The 17330-nt window shown below is 42.7% G+C and overlaps 1 protein-coding gene across 1 annotated transcript; it reads right to left on the bottom strand.

The window, feature by feature from the left end:
- Positions 1 to 244: 244 nt before the first annotated feature.
- LOC104942315 (GDNF family receptor alpha-2-like) lies at positions 245 to 10745 on the bottom strand. Its single transcript, XM_010767520.1, has 4 exons — positions 10634 to 10745; positions 9592 to 9732; positions 5659 to 5801; positions 245 to 1434 (listed from the first exon to the last, which is right to left on the bottom strand). Exons 1-4 carry the CDS (start codon positions 10725 to 10727, stop codon positions 1297 to 1299), a joined length of 516 nt encoding a protein of 171 aa, XP_010765822.1. The 5' UTR covers positions 10728 to 10745; the 3' UTR covers positions 245 to 1296.
- Positions 10746 to 17330: the final 6585 nt, after the last annotated feature.

Below are 17330 nucleotides of genomic sequence, written 5' to 3'. Positions count from 1 at the left end.
GAAAAGTTGAACAATAGGGTTCAAACATTGGTTCATAGGCAGCACTAACAAACTATCGGCTGTCTTGCTTGCGGTTGATTACACGATGCATCATAACCTCTGCTCTCTGAGGGGGCAGAAGAACCCCCACACTGGCAATTTAAACTGCTTCTAATAAGCTACTTTTCTCCTGCATGGAAATATAGACACACACACATTGTAATAATTGTCCACACATACTCAGTGATAATACTCACACACGGGGTTATGGCTTTCCAAGCAGTTTGAGCTTGTTTAATCTCATCCCTGTATACATTCTTTGTGATCAATACTTTATAGACAAATATAAACGCAGATAATGAAGGCCTTCAATTCGTCCCAGTACAGAGTCATCTTAGAGTACAGTCCATTCAAGGTACATCATTTGGTTGAATGAAAGAAAAGAGTTGTATATATACATAGAGACAGAAAAATACACATGTGAAGGTGGACGTTTGGCGCACACCCACAGTCATTAACAAACACAGCTCAAATGACCAAAGGACCGTTAACTACGTCACCATCGTTAAGTTCTTTTCGCCGCCCTGCTGAAAAAGTACCCAAATGAAAGATCTGTACGGTAGTTTGATTATGGTCACGGATACTATACCAACACTTATAACACTGAGTAGGCTTTACAGTTTAGAGTTTACAGTAGTGTTGAAGAGACAGAATGTAATCATCTCCCATCCCCTCCCCTAAATGTGCGGTCTGTTCATCTGAGAGAAGATTAAGTCGAGAACCAATTCAAGACAAAAAAAGTGTGACTGAAAGCAGAAATATGTCTCTTTCTCTCTCTCTCCCACCCTCTACCGCTCTACCCCATTTACCTCTTGCTCATTCCCTTTATCTCTGCAACAATTTATTTTCTGTCAATCCAGTCTTCTTTTAATTAGGTTGTTCATTCCCTCTCTCCCTCCTTTGGTGCGAAAACGTGCAGAAGTCTTTGAAATGATCAGCTTCAGTCCTCCAGGAATTTGTGTCTGAGAGAGAGTCATTTCTGGAGAATGGCCTCTCCTACCAAGGGAACTCTTTAAAAAGCCATGTGCTCCATCAAAGTCGTGTTCCGACCTAACAATACATCAAATGAACAACAAATTCACAATTGCGAAATTTCAATATTTTCCCTTTTTGTTTTTTTTCTCCTGTTTCATAAATGCCATTTTACGTCGACCGCAGAGAGATTCAGCCTTCTTAATATCAGTCTCCGAAATAACACCTTCTGCTTTTGGGATCAGCTTGTGGGTGGATGACCTCTTTTCTCTCCTCCTGGCGCTTCTATAAGGCATGCTGGGCCAGGACCAGAGCCAAGGCCAGGGCGGGAACCAGCGCCCAGACGTTGGCACACAGACAGGCAGAGTGGTCCTCTGGCAGGCCACGGGTCTTGCCCAGGCCAACCTCACTTGGATCAGGATACTGGGCAGATAGAGGGACACACAGAGGGAGAGAGATGTGAAAAGGTTAGACATGACTCAGACACTCGTGCTGCTTCTTACGCTGGCACTTGATGAGGAGAGAGACGCGAGGGGGAGGTGAGTAAGGACAGAGCTAAAGATAAGAGAAATAAACAAAGAGTCAGAAAGTCAGAGTAAAAGTGAGACACTATGATTCTGTGGCAGACCCACTTTGGCACGGAAATCAAGTGTTTGATCCACCAAATGTTTTGATATGTGAAGTATATTCCAAGCCCCGGCTGCTTAGTATGCTCTCTGCTTCTTTAACAAGTTGGCAACAAAGGAAAGCTTCATGTGAGGACTTTTTTTCCTAAACTCTTTAAGGTTGTGCCAGAAAGTCTCTAAACAGTTTTTAAAGCTATCATTAAAGACGTTATTTACAAGAAAAACATGCTACCAAGCCAAACACACACACTACAGAAGCCAGCAGCAGCTGTGGATTTCTTTCAATATTTCATAAGGCATAAATTACAGCAAGCAGAGCCCAAACAAAACACTTGCAAGACTATGCAGTTTGACTGTGCACAATTGAAAACACTACGATGTGTATTGTTATGCACAAGGGAAAATAAACGTATGTATGGAGAGCAAACAGAGAGGAAGAAAAGCAGTTCACCACACTGCTCACATTATGGCAGAGAGCGGTGGGAACACATCAGCCCAGATATTAAACTCCGTTGCCTCCAGAGTTCTACTGTTGTATCCACACGGAAATTGCCTTATTATATGCTTTCCCATAAAATTGTTAGCATTTTGAATACTTTTTACATTTTCTCGGATTCTTGTAACACAAAGCACAACCATTTGCCTCGAAGTTAAAGTAGTCTCGCTCAATTTGTGGAGGCATATTTTTCAGTGCAGCACAGCCATAAAGCGGCCCATCATAAGGAACATGAAATATGTTCTCCCCCTCCTCCTCCCACTCTTACTCCATCACCCCCTCAACTCATCTTCACCAATGTAACCTTTGCAGAAATTGTACTTTGCACCATTTCCTTGTACACAGGAAACTCATCTACTCAGATGTTATCTACCAGAACTTCATCTTCCCAACAGAACAAGGCAACATATTAACATCAAAAAATGATACATGAAAAGTGTGTTGGATTCTATTAACAAGACAAGCATATCATTTCCCCTGTAAAGGAAAGGAAAGAAGGATGGAGAGTGAGGAAGGGGAACGGAGGGGCTTCCAAACAGCTGCAGTTATCTCAGTACCTGGGCTTGTGCTTTCATTCAAAAATGGTTAAATGACAGTTGCCAAAAAAGGGGGGGGGGGAAAGCTATGGGTAGCTTGACAATGCACCAAACACATCCACGACTAAAAGCCAATTAATTAGCAAGAGCAGTGATGTGTGGCAGCAGCCTGTTGACATGAGTCCAGATCTCCGGCTGCAGCCAATATCCACACATACACTCAGGCTTGTGAGACGGCACACACGCGCCTAAAAAGCAGCAGCCACGCAAACAAATGCATGCACCGTGACGAAGCGCAGACAATGTCAAAACACGCTCTCATTTACTGATGCTAACACACATGCAGAGAGGACGACAGGATGGAAAACAGTATTTATTTTAAATACTGATCAGGCTATTTATCATTGAACAGGTTACTACACGTTTACTGTAGACAGTGTTTTCCTTATCGATCCGCACATTGTCAAATTTACAGTTTTATAAGCATCTTCCAAGGCAGGCTGGAGTAACCCTGAGGTATGTACTGTACTTTCTATCCGCAATCGATTGTATTCAATTGAGCAGAAAATCAACACATGGCAGTGACAGTGTGGGAACACAGACAGCAACGGCTTCCCAGTGCTTATGAGGTTAGAGGAAGGTTAGCTGTTTAAAAATGAAAACTTGAAAAGCAGTACAAATAATAAACATGTCCTTATTTGAGAAGGACATTTACAATTCGAAAAAGGATTATAAAAGCCTATAAAAATAGTAAAGACATCACTGGGGATTTAAAATATTCCTCATTAAACGGAAATGTTTTAGTAAATGGGGAAAAATATGTTTCTCCATATAAACAAAGATTATTACAATGCTCAAAGGAACTTGCCTCAGCCCACATGTGTACTCACTAAGCAGGGGATAAAACCCACAACAACTGGTACTGACATTTATGAATAATTATGCATCTAAATGAGCTGAAACACTCTATTAGAGAGCAGTGTGACTGACGTGAAGACTTAGTCACAGGCGGCTGATTCTGCTATACGCTCACTCCTCTCCTAACACATTATAGGTTGTGTGTAATGGTGGTCCATGCATCCAACACCATCCTAACATATTCTGCACAGCGAGGACCCCACGCTGGCCAACGGGAGATTTACAACCGTGGACGGTCAGTCTTCTGCCAAGAGGGCTCCATACCACCACGACATTTATCTGCCATGGAAGTTCGTCAAGTTTTAATTGCCAGGCATAGCTTTCTGAGAACGCAGGGCCGCCCAAAATGTCCCCACCAAGCTCCCTCTCTAATTATAAACTTCCTGCTTGAGTAATCACACGTCTTATTGTTTCCTAATTACCATTTTTACAATAAATTAAACACCACGCTGCACTGAGACAGGCAGAGAGCGGTGCATCAATACTGACATACACACACATTCCTCTGCAGATATCTACAATACATTACCTCCCGGCCCTCTCGCCCTGCAACACCTTTCCCAGACATACACAGTGTTTTTGTTATCAGAGCTGCTTGTTCATTAATTGTCTTCCTCGCAACATTTTTAAGATTTCAATTTGCTGTCTTTGCGACAATGAGTGTTTCTGCGTGAAGGACAATGCTGCATGATGACTCGGGTGCCGTGTGACCATTTATTGGCTGTGAAAGCCCCTGGAATGACTCAAAAGAGATGTCTTAATGGGAGTCATTCATTCAGCATGCTAATTTGCATCCATAAACACGGCACGCTGCTTGGATTCTGTGTATATCTGGAATGGTGACGGAAAAATGACTTTAACAATAACATCAGCGGGAGCAGAAGGTTCTCAAAGTGCAATGTTATATAACAGTATGTAATTCAGCCGTGCTTGGGAACTGGGTCTCCTGCAAAGGTGAAAAACACCATCAGTCTTTCACCAGACGGCAGCAGGGCACATCTAGAATAGATCTGTAAAACAGAGCAATATTTCATTGTGAAAACTAATCAAACTCAGCTAGATAAAAAAGAGAAGGGGAAAACCTCTCCTTTGCCCAAAGTGCAAATGAAATATTCCTGTCCTGTTCAAGAGAGACAAAATGCTCCTGTCATTTTGCACATTTATTTAAAAAGAAAATGAAGTTCTATTAAAAGACAAACACATGTGCATTCTTGCAGCACAGCAAAGAGTGATGTGTTTCTGCTCCAGACGGTGAACCCAGTTATAGCTGAGCTGACTGCAGTCTTGTGCTCGGGCCCTGGGCCAGTATTTTAGAACCTCTAATCCAGATTAAAAACCTGTCTTCTCATTTATTTCGCTATTTCATTGAGTGAGAGAGAAATACAACATTTCAACCGTATGTCATCATCTTGGGTGTAGCCTAAACTGTCTTATCAGAAAGCGTCTGAACTGATGCTCCAACTGCTTTAACAGGCGCAGAGATTGGATGTGATGTGAATGAGAATGGGCCATTGTTGAACGTCTTGATTTCGCCTCTTTACAAAAGAGTTAAAGACTGTGGATCGTCTGAAAAGTAAGTTATAACAAATGTAGCCAAGGAAGTTGACTGCTGGAAGTGAACGGATACATTTGTGTTGCAACAACAACAACATATACATAAAACAAATGTTATTTCAAACACGTGTTTTAACCAGGCTTGGGGAGTAACGGACCCAAAAAAAGGGTAAATGTAATATGTATAATATATAGTAAATATGGATTACTAGCAGGATTACAATGTAACAAAACATTTAAAATAAAGATTGATATATTTTATGTATAGGCACACTGCCTCAATTTTCTTTTTGGTTTTCATTAAGGCTACTTCAACTTTCATCGTTTTCACATAGACATTTGATGTTGAGGTAATCCAAGAGTATTGGGAAAGTAATCAGGTTACATTACTTTCATATTGTGATGCTTTGATAAGGTGTAACTACTGTAGTGATTGTAAAGGAATACATTATGTAAAGTAACCCTCCCAACCCTGGTTGTAAGACAAGCAACGAAACCACCAATATTAACATATTACCTTGTGGATGATGACAAAGGGATGTTCTGAGGGGGCTGTTGTCCAATCAGAACCCGTCTTCGTTGTCGCCGAGGGGCCGGGGACGGACGCATTTTTGTTCTGCATGTTGTCTAACCCGTAGCCGAAGGCCTGGATGGCGTTTCCTGCAGGGACAGAGATATAAAGTCATTTGTTTTGTTTGCGAGCAGACAGACAGCTCTAAGTCAACTTCTTGGTCCCCTGCCCAATCTTTGGCAACCGAGGGAATGAGGGGGGGTGGTGGAGAGGGAATGAAAAAAGGAAGGGGTAGAAAGAGTAAGGACAATCAGCCTTTTTCTTCGTTAGTGAACTTGAGAGTTCAGCTAATCAAAAACAGCAATCAGGGATTTGTTTAAAACAAATCTTTGAAGTGTGGAGCTGAGGCTCTTATCTAAGGTCAAGTCCCTTTAATCATTAAGTGATTTTGAAAGGGTTATACGTGTTTCATCTTAACCTAACTTGACTTCTGTAAGGCCCTTTATGCTGGAAGCCAGGCCTCCGAACACTCTAGTCTGCCATCTAGAAACACACAGGTTCGTAATACTCTCCTCCCTGTGCTGGCTCTATAGAGCTGTTCACCGTAATCACCTTTCAGGCCCTCAGACACCAGGCCGATAATCCGCCATCGGTCAATGTAGCGCTGTCAGTGAGTGTCTGTTCACCAACCAACAACCTTCTGCTGCAGGACATTCGTGTTGATTGGCTCAGAAGCAACCATCCAAAGTCCTAGATAACAGTCGACCCGGTGGCCACTAGGTCGTTTGGTATTTCTGGGCCTTCACTCGTCTGTAAAGCCCCTTGTTTTAAGTAGTTTTTCGGTCCGTGTGCATTGTTTATTTATTTTCTAGCAGTGTGAGCCCTTTTTGCTTAAAGAAAACCATTCTGCCGAGTTGTTTGAATTTAGGTACAGCACTTACTTCACTCAGTAATGGGTTGATCTCAATAATTTATTGTTAGCCTACTTTAAATTGTTGAAGTCGAGCCGTTGTTTTTTGGGGTTGTTTTATGTCCGTGTGCATTGTATTTTGATTTCCGAGCATGACCAGCAATCCCGTGGTTGTTAACCCCACTTTACAATCGACCATCCCTATCCTGTCGAGACGTTTGGATTTGGGCACATCCATAACTTCCTGTACGTTTTGGAATTGATTTTAAGAATGTCTTGTTAGCCAACCATTAAATTGGAAAAGCTTCAATCTATCTTTCCAACCTTTTACAACCATAAGGTCACTAAGGTCCGCTGACCACTTGCTTCGGGTGCTGCCAAGATCAAAGTTGAAAAAGGGGAGATGGTCCCTTGCAGTTGAAGCACGGCCCCATACTGCCTCATGTTTAATATTCTATGTCGCGCTTTCGTTTTGAATGCATAACATGTTTATAGTATGCTATCAATTTAGCTTCTAATCATGCTTCTATAAATGAATCCTGCAGGGACATGATAGAGACGTCTATCAAATCCAAACAAACAACAAATAGAGGAATAATGTCCGCACTTGAGATGATGAACCCCAATTTGTTTCCCGGCAGTTACACACTCAGCAATTGAATCTGTTAAAAGTAGACAATCATTCAGCTCAAACAAAGAACAGCAGCCTGTGAATGCATATTTAGTGTATGTATGTGTGTAATGTTGTGTCTAAGAGCATGTGTGAGTCCCTGCAGAAATGTGATAAATCCCTGTTCAGTCAGCTTTTCAGCTAGATATGGCAAAATAGGGGCTGAGTACCTTTTCACTGCTCATCCGTTTAAAACACGAGGCTTGTTTCTCTTTGTTCAGCCAGAGAGAAGGCAAGGCATGTAATTGCTTGGCAACCACCTCCATTATAAGGTCAGCATGCCGAGATGACTTTAAATAGATTCATGTGACTGATCAAACTGAACATATTCCCAAACAAAGCAAAAAAAAAAAGAGGCATTTTCCCACCACCACATACTGTAACACAGATTATCGGATGGACACAAACATTCCTTAGTACTCCGATGCATGGCCACATTTCTCTGTCACATCCTCCATCCACCTACACAGTGTTGCACACAAGCACGCGTACTGTACTGCACAGCGGAACACAAACAAAGGCAAACACACATACCCCTGCACACTTAACACATACAAAAGCACCCTTCATGTTTCGTTTTCGGTTCGACACTGGTGATTTGCTGCTGGAAAATAAAATCACATGAAGGAACGGAGCTCACCAGAGAAGCCTAACAACTTAAACGCTAGCAGTTAGGAGCCTGCAAAGTGCCGCTGAGACACGTGATGCTCGCTGTCCTCCTAGATGCCGTACGATGGAGGAATAAAGTCATAAATCAAACTACTTAGCTGGAAGGCCTCCACACAGGATGCTTTACTGCACTCAAATGTTTCACTGAGTGATTAAACTCATTGCCAATAGCAATTCAATTTTTTAATGACTTGATAAGTTGTCCTTTGGCCCCTGGGCATAGCATGCATAGCCCTACCTGCAGGGACAGATGGAGGAAGAGAAAAGGGAGGTGAGAAGAAGAAAAGCAGAGACAAGAGGAGGAGGGGCATGTTTGATAATGATATTCATTTAGTTGGACTGCTTTATTTTGGCCTCTATTCACAAGTTATCTTTTGTGTGTATTTACTAGATATTTTAAGGTGAGACTGTGAGACAAGGTGTCTATAATAAATGATTTGTCTTACAGACGCCTTCAATTGCAATGTGCTTCAGATTGTCAATCAATGTAAGGTATAAGGTATTTACTCGATAGGAACAGTGAACGTTAGTCAATGAGGGCAACTGGGAGCTAAAAGTGATTTTTCAAACGTACATATATAGATTTATATGTTTGTTTATGACTGCACATTGAGTGTTTTTTATATATTCTCCTCAGCGTTGTGTCAAAGTTTATCGCCTGTTCTCCTTGACTGCAGAGCGGAGATGCTGCATTTTGTGTTATTTTTCAAGACGCCTCCTCAGCTCCCAGCCTCATCCCTCATCCTGCACACTCAGCTAAAAAACGGTACACCAGCAATCTATTGAAATGGTCTGAAAGCATTATCCACAAAATGGAACATGTTAAAGGCAATGGTGTCGTGTAGCGCTGATCACACTGCTCGCTGCACCATAGCAAGGACATAGCTTTCTGTATTTCTTTTTGTTCAGTGAAGAAAGCACAAGAGTGTTGGAGGTAACCACTCTGTCATGCTGCACCCTGGGTGTTATGCATAAGATGTACAGATGATATGTATTTTAGCTTCTGCTATTATTTCATTTGTACTTGTTCCGTTCCTTTTTCATGAAATGTTTTACGCCGCGAGGGATAAGCCCTTTAACTCTCGCAGATTGAATATGAAAATGACATGCAAATGGTTTCCTTTGTATTAAAGTCTGGGCAGATCTTGTCCAAAGGAGGGGATGAGAAGTGATAAGAAATGACTCGTTTTTTGAGAAAGTAAGAACATTTAATTCCATCTTAATCAGTGGGCAAAGGGGTGTTTGTGGTTAAGGCGGATCAAATGTAGCACACAAACTTTATACGGACTTCAAGGAGTTTCATCCATTCATCCATAAGTACCTTAATCCTCCTGGTTTTATTTATTTTATTTTTTATTTATGTAAATAACGTATTTCCTCATTAATTTAAGTAAAAAAATCTATATTAACTTCAATTGTATACCTGGATGTTTGAAGAGTTTCCACCCAAGAACATCACCTCCCGAGTTTCATCACTGCAGAGCTCCAGGACATTGAAAACCAGAGTCTGCCATGAGGCCATTAAAGTTGCATTAGATCGAAGTTCATAGCTCACTCTGCTCTTACATGGCAGCAAGAGTAACTACCGCATCACAAGCTAGTGCTCTTATCAATATAACATGACTGTTGGACCCTATCAGTTACAGAACCCATTACACATGCAGAGTATCCATAGGTTGGGACGGCTTACTCAGGCATGTGTTATGCGTGAATTCCCGCAGGAAGTTGGAGCATTCCTCTTCCTGGTTGCCGCTGCCCTTACAGCTGCACCACGGGGAAACGGTCCAGTTGGAGAAGCTGCTGTCGACATAGTTGGGAGTCATTTCTGTCCCTGTGAGGGCACCCACACACAAACACATACACAAATCAGGACAAACTGTTATAGGTCACTAATGGACAATAATGGACTACATTTATTGCATAGTCTATAAACAGATAACAAGATTTTAGTCATGGGTTTGCACTATCTGAGTTTATGACAAGGTGAGGCATTTTGTAATGCTTCATTTTAGATGTAAAGAGGCCATTATGTTATGAATATTTTTTGCAAAGTAGGTGCTTTAGGGAGTGTGTGTGTGCTGTTTGAATATAGCACCGCCGTACCAAAACATTTTACTTAGCAAATGTGTCCCTGTACCGATGCTTTCAGCAGGAGTCAGGAGTGTTAGATGCACTTTGTGTAGTATTTTTCTAGAGAAATCCCAGGAAGAACCATGGCAAATTAACACTTCACACTGCACCAGTTATGACACACGGTGGGGAGGCAGTGAGTGATTGTGGGAAATGATGGACACTTCAGCAACCACTATGCAGTATTAAAAAAAAGAAGTTATTTTTATGTACATTTGCATTTTAAAAATCTTCCCGAGCTCCGTGACGCCAAGGGACCGTTATCAAACGTTGGCCAGGGTTGAAATATGTGCATGTACTAGTCCAAGCGCATTGTTTGAGCAACATCTACTATGAGCAAACAGATGGTCATCAAGTGTTTTAATTAAGTAAACACTCTCTATGCCTCTCCTGCCTAATTACTTCTCGTAGCGAGCTGATGTCCAGTGTGCTTTGGGAGATGTAGGCCAGGAGGGGAAAAAAGTGAAGGTCGACCTGTCTTTTACCGTCAATATTTATCTCATCTAATACCTGGAATTTGACTAATTTATTGTGGGATTTCAAGTAAATTTGCCCATAATTTCCCCTGCCATATTTTCTCTTAAACACTCAAAGAAACTCACCGATGAGCCGTGCGTAGGAGGCCAAACAGGCTTGGTGATTGTCTTGGTTGGGACAGGTGCTCACGGTCTGCGGAGTCACCTCGCAGTTCACCATGTAATCAGCCAGCCTAGACCTGCACAACAAACATGAAGCACAGAACCGAAAATCAAAAAAGGGAGGCACGGGTTCAGTAAGAAGCAAATGACAGATGAATGCACATACAAAAGTTCTAAGCACAGGACCGCGTTTTTTGGCACCGTTTTCACTCAGAAGCATCTGCCAATAGCCAAACTGGGATAGTATATGCAACATCTGTTTCTAGGCCATGACAACAGGTGTCCTGAATTACAAACCAGGTCTCGCTCACACACCAGTACCAACAAGCTTTTTACTATTTTCAACACGAACCCAGTTCATTTGGGTGAGAAAGATATGATATGCCTCTATTGGCTGTTTCCTCCATGCTTATCCTGGACATCTCCACTGTTTCCCAAGCTCACTTTCCCCACAAACCTAGGGAGCTGATAAAAATAGTATGTTTTTGTTTCGGTGTGTTTGTGATAAGAGCTTAAGTCTGTGGAGGCCCCCAGGGCAGCATGGCTAATCCACTTAAGTAGGTTTATTGGGAGTAGCGTGTGCAAAGTTGGTCTGTCTGTACTGTTCACATCACAGCTGCCCACTAAGTGAGTCACAAACCATTGCACATGTCTTCCCCTCTGTATCTCTGTATCTCGCTCTGCCATGACTTATTCTGTGACCTGGTCTGACCAATTTCTGCAGCCTTAAGTTCAAAGGTACTGAATTGTTCCTCAGGCGGTCTCTTGGGATGCACGCACACTATACTAACACACAAGGAAACACAGAAACATGATCTGTAATGGAAGTGATGTACTATTTAAAAACAATGTGTCACAGTGTTGTAAAGGGTGCTATGTGGGGGATTTGGAAAAACATTATTGACATTGAAACACCATTAAGATATTTATCGGCATCCAGGCGCCAGCCAGAGTTCAAGTCTTTACTGTGTCTCAAGCCAGTGGTGTTGGGACTGCTGTTCCTCAAAATTAAAAGGAACTGTTCAACACTTTGGAAAAATCCTTCTTTGTGTTATTTTGGGAAGTAAAGACCAAAAACCACTCAATCAATACCGCTCCCACATCAGTACGATATGTACAGTATCTTGATTAAGGAGAAGGCTAGTTTAGTTGCGTCGTGCAGACATCAAAGTTTTTACATTTGTACTTTTCTTTCACAGTGCTAACAACCTAACAACCTATCTGCTCTTGAGTCAGACATGTTTTAAACAGTGTGTTCAGTTGTCTGACAGCAGGTACACTTATGTGCTTTTAAGCAATGCAGCTGTCCATACAAGACACACACAGCCAATCTCTAGCTTTGCAAGGTTTAGACAAGGTGTCAGAAATGTGCAGTCTGGTGCTAATTTCCTTCAGTTAAGTCATTATCCCGATGTCTCAAAATGGATGTGATAATAACTGAAAATTCAACAATTATAACAACTTTACTTGCATTAATGTCAAACACATTGACATACTGCCTTGTCTTTAAATATGCATTGCGCCACTTTGTACTTTTAACTTCTACGGTGCCGCTACTTGATCAGTACTCATAATTGTGTGCCTTTCCTGAAGTAATTGGATTAGATGAGATGCATTTTAATGATTCTGAGCTTCCGCGTGTTTTTCTGCAAACGCTGAATGTATTGCTTTCGGCAGTAAGGACATTGTTGTTCAGGGAACTCAGAGAGGAGGGTACATGTAGCAGTAACACTGTCTATCAGAGAAAGAGAGTTCTTCTGTTGTTGCAGCAGCAAGTTTAAGACCAATGTATTCTGTATCTCAGCTCTGTGAAGACAGCGGAGACAAGCAGATTTAGCTGAGGGGAACATGGGGTGATAAGGTTACAATCTCTCCGTCTCCCTCCCTCTCCCTCTCTCTCCCGCAGTCTTTCGCCACAGTGGAGATGCAGCCAGTGTGGTGTGATGGGCTTGGGCCTCGAGCAGCAAAACCCACTCAGACTCACTTCATTACTCCAACTCCATCTCCATCCGCCCCACTATCAAATCAGCCGGAGAGCTTCTCGATGTGACATGCTGCTAACATCACATCGCGAGCCACGCTTCAGAAAACGTATGGCTGCTCTTCCATGGCTGTAAAGATGGATACCGATGCACGCGCACACTCTAATGATACACGGTACATAACATTCCCACAAAGAGGAAGACACACAAACAAATAGGCCCGCAAACCAATCCCGCTCCACAGCAGCCCTCCAAACTCAAAGCCCTCCTCATTCATTCCTGCTTTGAGTGAAAGAAGGCACTTGTACCCACAATCATGCCACAGATTATACAAAAAAAAGATACAACACACTGAGAGGGAAGAACTCTAGTGTGCCGATACAAAGCAACCTCTACAGCCACATTTTCCATTTTTATATTTCTTACAGGCAAAGGGTCCCTTACTTTCATGCCAACAAAGACTGTGAATGTCAGATTTTTTTTTTTTACGGAAAGGCTAAAACCAAGAAGATTAAAGAAAGTGAACCAGCATTGTGTTTCTTTTTTAGATGCAGAGCCTTTTCAGACAATGACGGCTTAAAAACAGTAATTTAAAGTTTAGAGAGGTGTCCTGAGTGTTCAGACAATGGTGTTCCAAGACTGAGATTCAGCAAATTTCATGGCTTCCATGGGCTTTCCATTATACCCCGGCAAAGCGCCACTCGCTGCTGAAATTACAGGCTGTCTAGCTCAACAGAGTTTTATGGTCATTTCAGCCACTCAGCCCCAAGGGAAGTGGCAGGGGAGCCCCCACAGAGGTAGACTTCTTTCAACCAACCTGACACTTTAAACACAGTGATTCGACTGAGCACTGAGTGCCTGTCCATCCAGCTTGGCAGTAATAGAAAACTAATGGCTTTTTATATGGATTCTTATTCCTATCAGTTGATGCCCGTGACAAACAACGTGACTCAAATCAGATGAGTGTCAGTCTTGGAAACTATTTCCCTTAGGACAGAGGAGGAGCAGGAGGAAAAACAGTTATCGTCTCCTAAGTCTCTAATAGCTTCCTTTTTACGTTAAAAACTGTTGAGAGACCTCTCCCTGTGCTCCGTCTAAAAATATCAGCCCTTCTGCTGATGATAATTTCTGTTAAATGTTGCAGCTCTTTACTCTTATCGCTTCCTGCAGTCTTCAGCCTAGAGAGGCTTTATAAATCATATCTCTCACTCATCGACAGAGAGCGTAACAATAACCCTGACACAATAGCTGCTGACATAATAGCGGTTGCATGTAGCAAATGAGAAAAAACTGAAGATGGTTCTCGATGCTTTCCCGCCTCTGCTATCTTCTCCTCTGTTGTGTTCCTCCGACCTCATCGCTCCATCCCTCCTCTCTCAATAACGTCTTGTTGTCTCTGTCATAAAACTGATTGTCATTGCAGCCTTGAGTGTTCATGTGCAAACTCACGGCAAAGGAGGTTTGACCCTGGACTAGTCAATAGGCTCCAAAGCCGTGTGTGTTCTTTTGTCACTTGATGTTAAAAGCAAACACTGAGTCTTGGCAGAGCGGAGATCACTCTATTTTGTCAGGCATGGTTTATTACATCTGAACAATTATTATGAAAAGCCTCACAATAAAGCCCTCATTTTGTGAGGTGAGTGCTAGGAATATATGTTTTGGATTACATTACATTACATTTCATTAAAGCCCCTGTCACACTGTCCCGAAATTGACACCCGATGGACACACGAATATGGAATTGTGAATTTCGCACGAAGATGGCCCCGAACCACACACGAAGGCAACATTTACATTACATTTAAGACATACAACTGCAACGAAAGTAACANCACCTACTAAGGTTCAACGACACTCTAACCTTGTCAGGAAGCCGCCGTGAGCTATGCACGTAGGAACTTTATAACGACCTCGGTCTTAGGAGCCTAACGTCTTTGCCGGCTTACAAGCAAATGTTCACTCTAGACCAGTCAACAAAAAGGAATAAAGGATAGAATACGATTCGATTCGATTTCTAGACGAACTATCCGAAGATTTTAGGGTTGGAAGAGTAGATCAAGTCGTTAAGTATACCATATAGGGTTTGGTTAATTTTAAGACATTCGTGAATAATATAAACAAAGGGTTGCCTGAGGATATATTGTATATCAAGTGACATCACAAAATTAGGACTGGACCTGCACGAGATGTCACAACCGGAGTAAGAAGGGTACGTCCGTAACATGATATAGTGCGACTGTCGGGACCTCTCTCCTAGGCATTGTATGTTTTTTGCTCTTCAGCGCGTCGTCGGGCAGTCTTAAATACGTAACTATTATTCTGTAAATAGGTGGGACTTTAGGTTGTGTGTGTTCGTCACTGTCGTACGACCTTCTATCTCTACTTCTTAATAACAAGGACACTTCTTACTCAAGACGTCATCGTACACTACGTTCGCTATATACTGTAGTCGTCGAATCCCCAATTCTGGTAACACTCAGCTGTTTCCACCATAAAAGGTAGTTTGGAAAGTTAGGACGAAAGAACTCCAAGTTCCTCTGATACCTCTTGACTGGACATAAAGAGGACTGTAGAGCTTCGTTACAGAGTGAAATTTTACACCCGACTATCCTTTTCACGCGAAACCTAGCCGTTGTATCACCAGGGCCAAAGTACAAGTTTGAAGAAGGACCTAAACTGAGCCGAAACTCTTGGAAAGACGTGGACTCTAGGACTTACGTAGAAGAACACAGAGTTCAGCTCTAAGTTTTCCCTACTAGAAACATCAGCTTACGTTTGCACCCAAAGCAGAAAAATGCAATAGTTTTAAAATTCTTAAAGATGCTAAAGTAAAGTTTAAAAGCAAACGGAAAGAGAACATAAGACAAAAATACCAACCGTAGATACACAAAAAGTTTACCAACACCAATAAACTTTCCACAATATTATGTAAATTAAGTCCAATAATGGACCATCCTACATCACATTAGAAACTACGGAAGGAACACTCTTCTGACACAATTCTCGTCACAGACACGGTGTAGTCGGCGCGTAGTTGTAGGTTTACGCGGTAGACTTGTCTCCCTTGTGATCTTTCGATACCCAAACAAAAGTTAGTCTTTCTTCAAGGACTATATTAGGGGAATGGATAACTAGACCACCCTGAAAATGACATATACCCAGCTGCCACTACTACAGTACCGAGGCTGTACTCCTCGGTGTTCAGTACTCCTCACTACAAAGGAGACTGGTATAGCCGAGGGGAGAGAAGGCCCGACTCCCGAACCGACACACCATGGCGGACCATATCAGGCCTCCTACCTAAGGCGGATCTACACGTAGGAGTCTGACATAGTTCGGTAGATAAGTAAAATGGGGGGATAAGACCCACGCACTCTGGTACTACCTCAGGAGCGACATCCTGCGCATCGACGGACCACTGAGACACAGCGACTAGGACTAATCGAGAGAAGAAGGGAATGTCGGTTAGAGAAAAGCAGAGATACATCATCTACAGCGAGAGTCTACAAACAGAAACGGTGTAGAGGCGCCTCGTCTGACGCAAAGTCACAAGAAAGGAGAAATTGTAGAGAATAGAGAGGAGACATTGGACGTAAAAGAACGAGTCTTGACGGAGATGAGTATGCAGAATTCAGCACGGAAGATGCTTATAAATTATAAAGAGTAGGGAATGGAGAACAACATTAGTGGCAGGATTCTCTTCCGGCATGTTGAAAGTAAGAGGGTGGGGAGGAATCCTTTGGGCTCCTCCCCCCGGTTCTTCGATTAAGACGGTAATATGTAGTCGAACGGCAATTAGACGGATTCACTAAGTAAAGGACTACTGCCCAGAGCCCTCGTCCTTATGTGACTGGTTAAAGTGAATACGTCACTAAATTGCCGTACTTCCAAGCGACATTACCATGAGTTCACCGCGTCGTAACGGAAACAGGCGAGCGGAGGACCTAAAAGGATCTCCTTCCCACAACCCCTCGGTACTTCCAACAAGCCGGAACGACTCCTGACCACGATATACAAGTGGTACTCACTACACTTTCTCTCTTTTACCAATTATACCTCCGACCTCTATTCGACAATGACTCCTCCACAAGACATACGTCTTACGTTCCCACATTGTCTTTCCACTCTCTCCTAATATCTACTTCTGTACTTTACGCGACGAGACGCGCGTACTTCCCCGGTTTCTCCTTTGCTACTCACCGCCTACAAGAGGTTATCTCTGCATTCTCTCTACCCCATTTCACACACTATCCCCGACATCCCTCGCCACTTCTCTAGTGGTCCGTTCGCTGCGAGCGAATCCCAGCGGGAACACAGAGTCTGCAACCCACCATTTCTTACTTACATCTCACGCAGAACACCAAGACAAGCACTCGTACACGTGTGACAGCGGCCGTCAAGTAGGAGAGGCCCAGGTAACCGAACGAGCTCCACTTGCGTGCTCGCGCGGAGTCGAGAACCGGATTCCACTCTCTATCACACGCTAACCGCGCGTGAGTTATCCGTTCCGTTTCTGAGGTAGAAGGCAGATTTACTATACGAACACTATCACGACGTTATGACATTACGATGCCACATGTCATTGTAATGTCATTACACAACACAGGAGACAGCTCACGGTAATCTTGTAAGTTCGGCGGAATGCAATGTCATTTTTACGAGGCTCACCACCAAGTGAG

Source organism: Notothenia coriiceps, unplaced genomic scaffold (assembly GCF_000735185.1).
Source record: "Notothenia coriiceps isolate Sejong01 unplaced genomic scaffold, NC01 NC01_scaffold00004483, whole genome shotgun sequence".
NCBI classification, from domain to species: Eukaryota; Metazoa; Chordata; class Actinopteri; order Perciformes; family Nototheniidae; genus Notothenia; species Notothenia coriiceps.
This window is presented reverse-complemented; position numbering and strand designations above follow the sequence as displayed.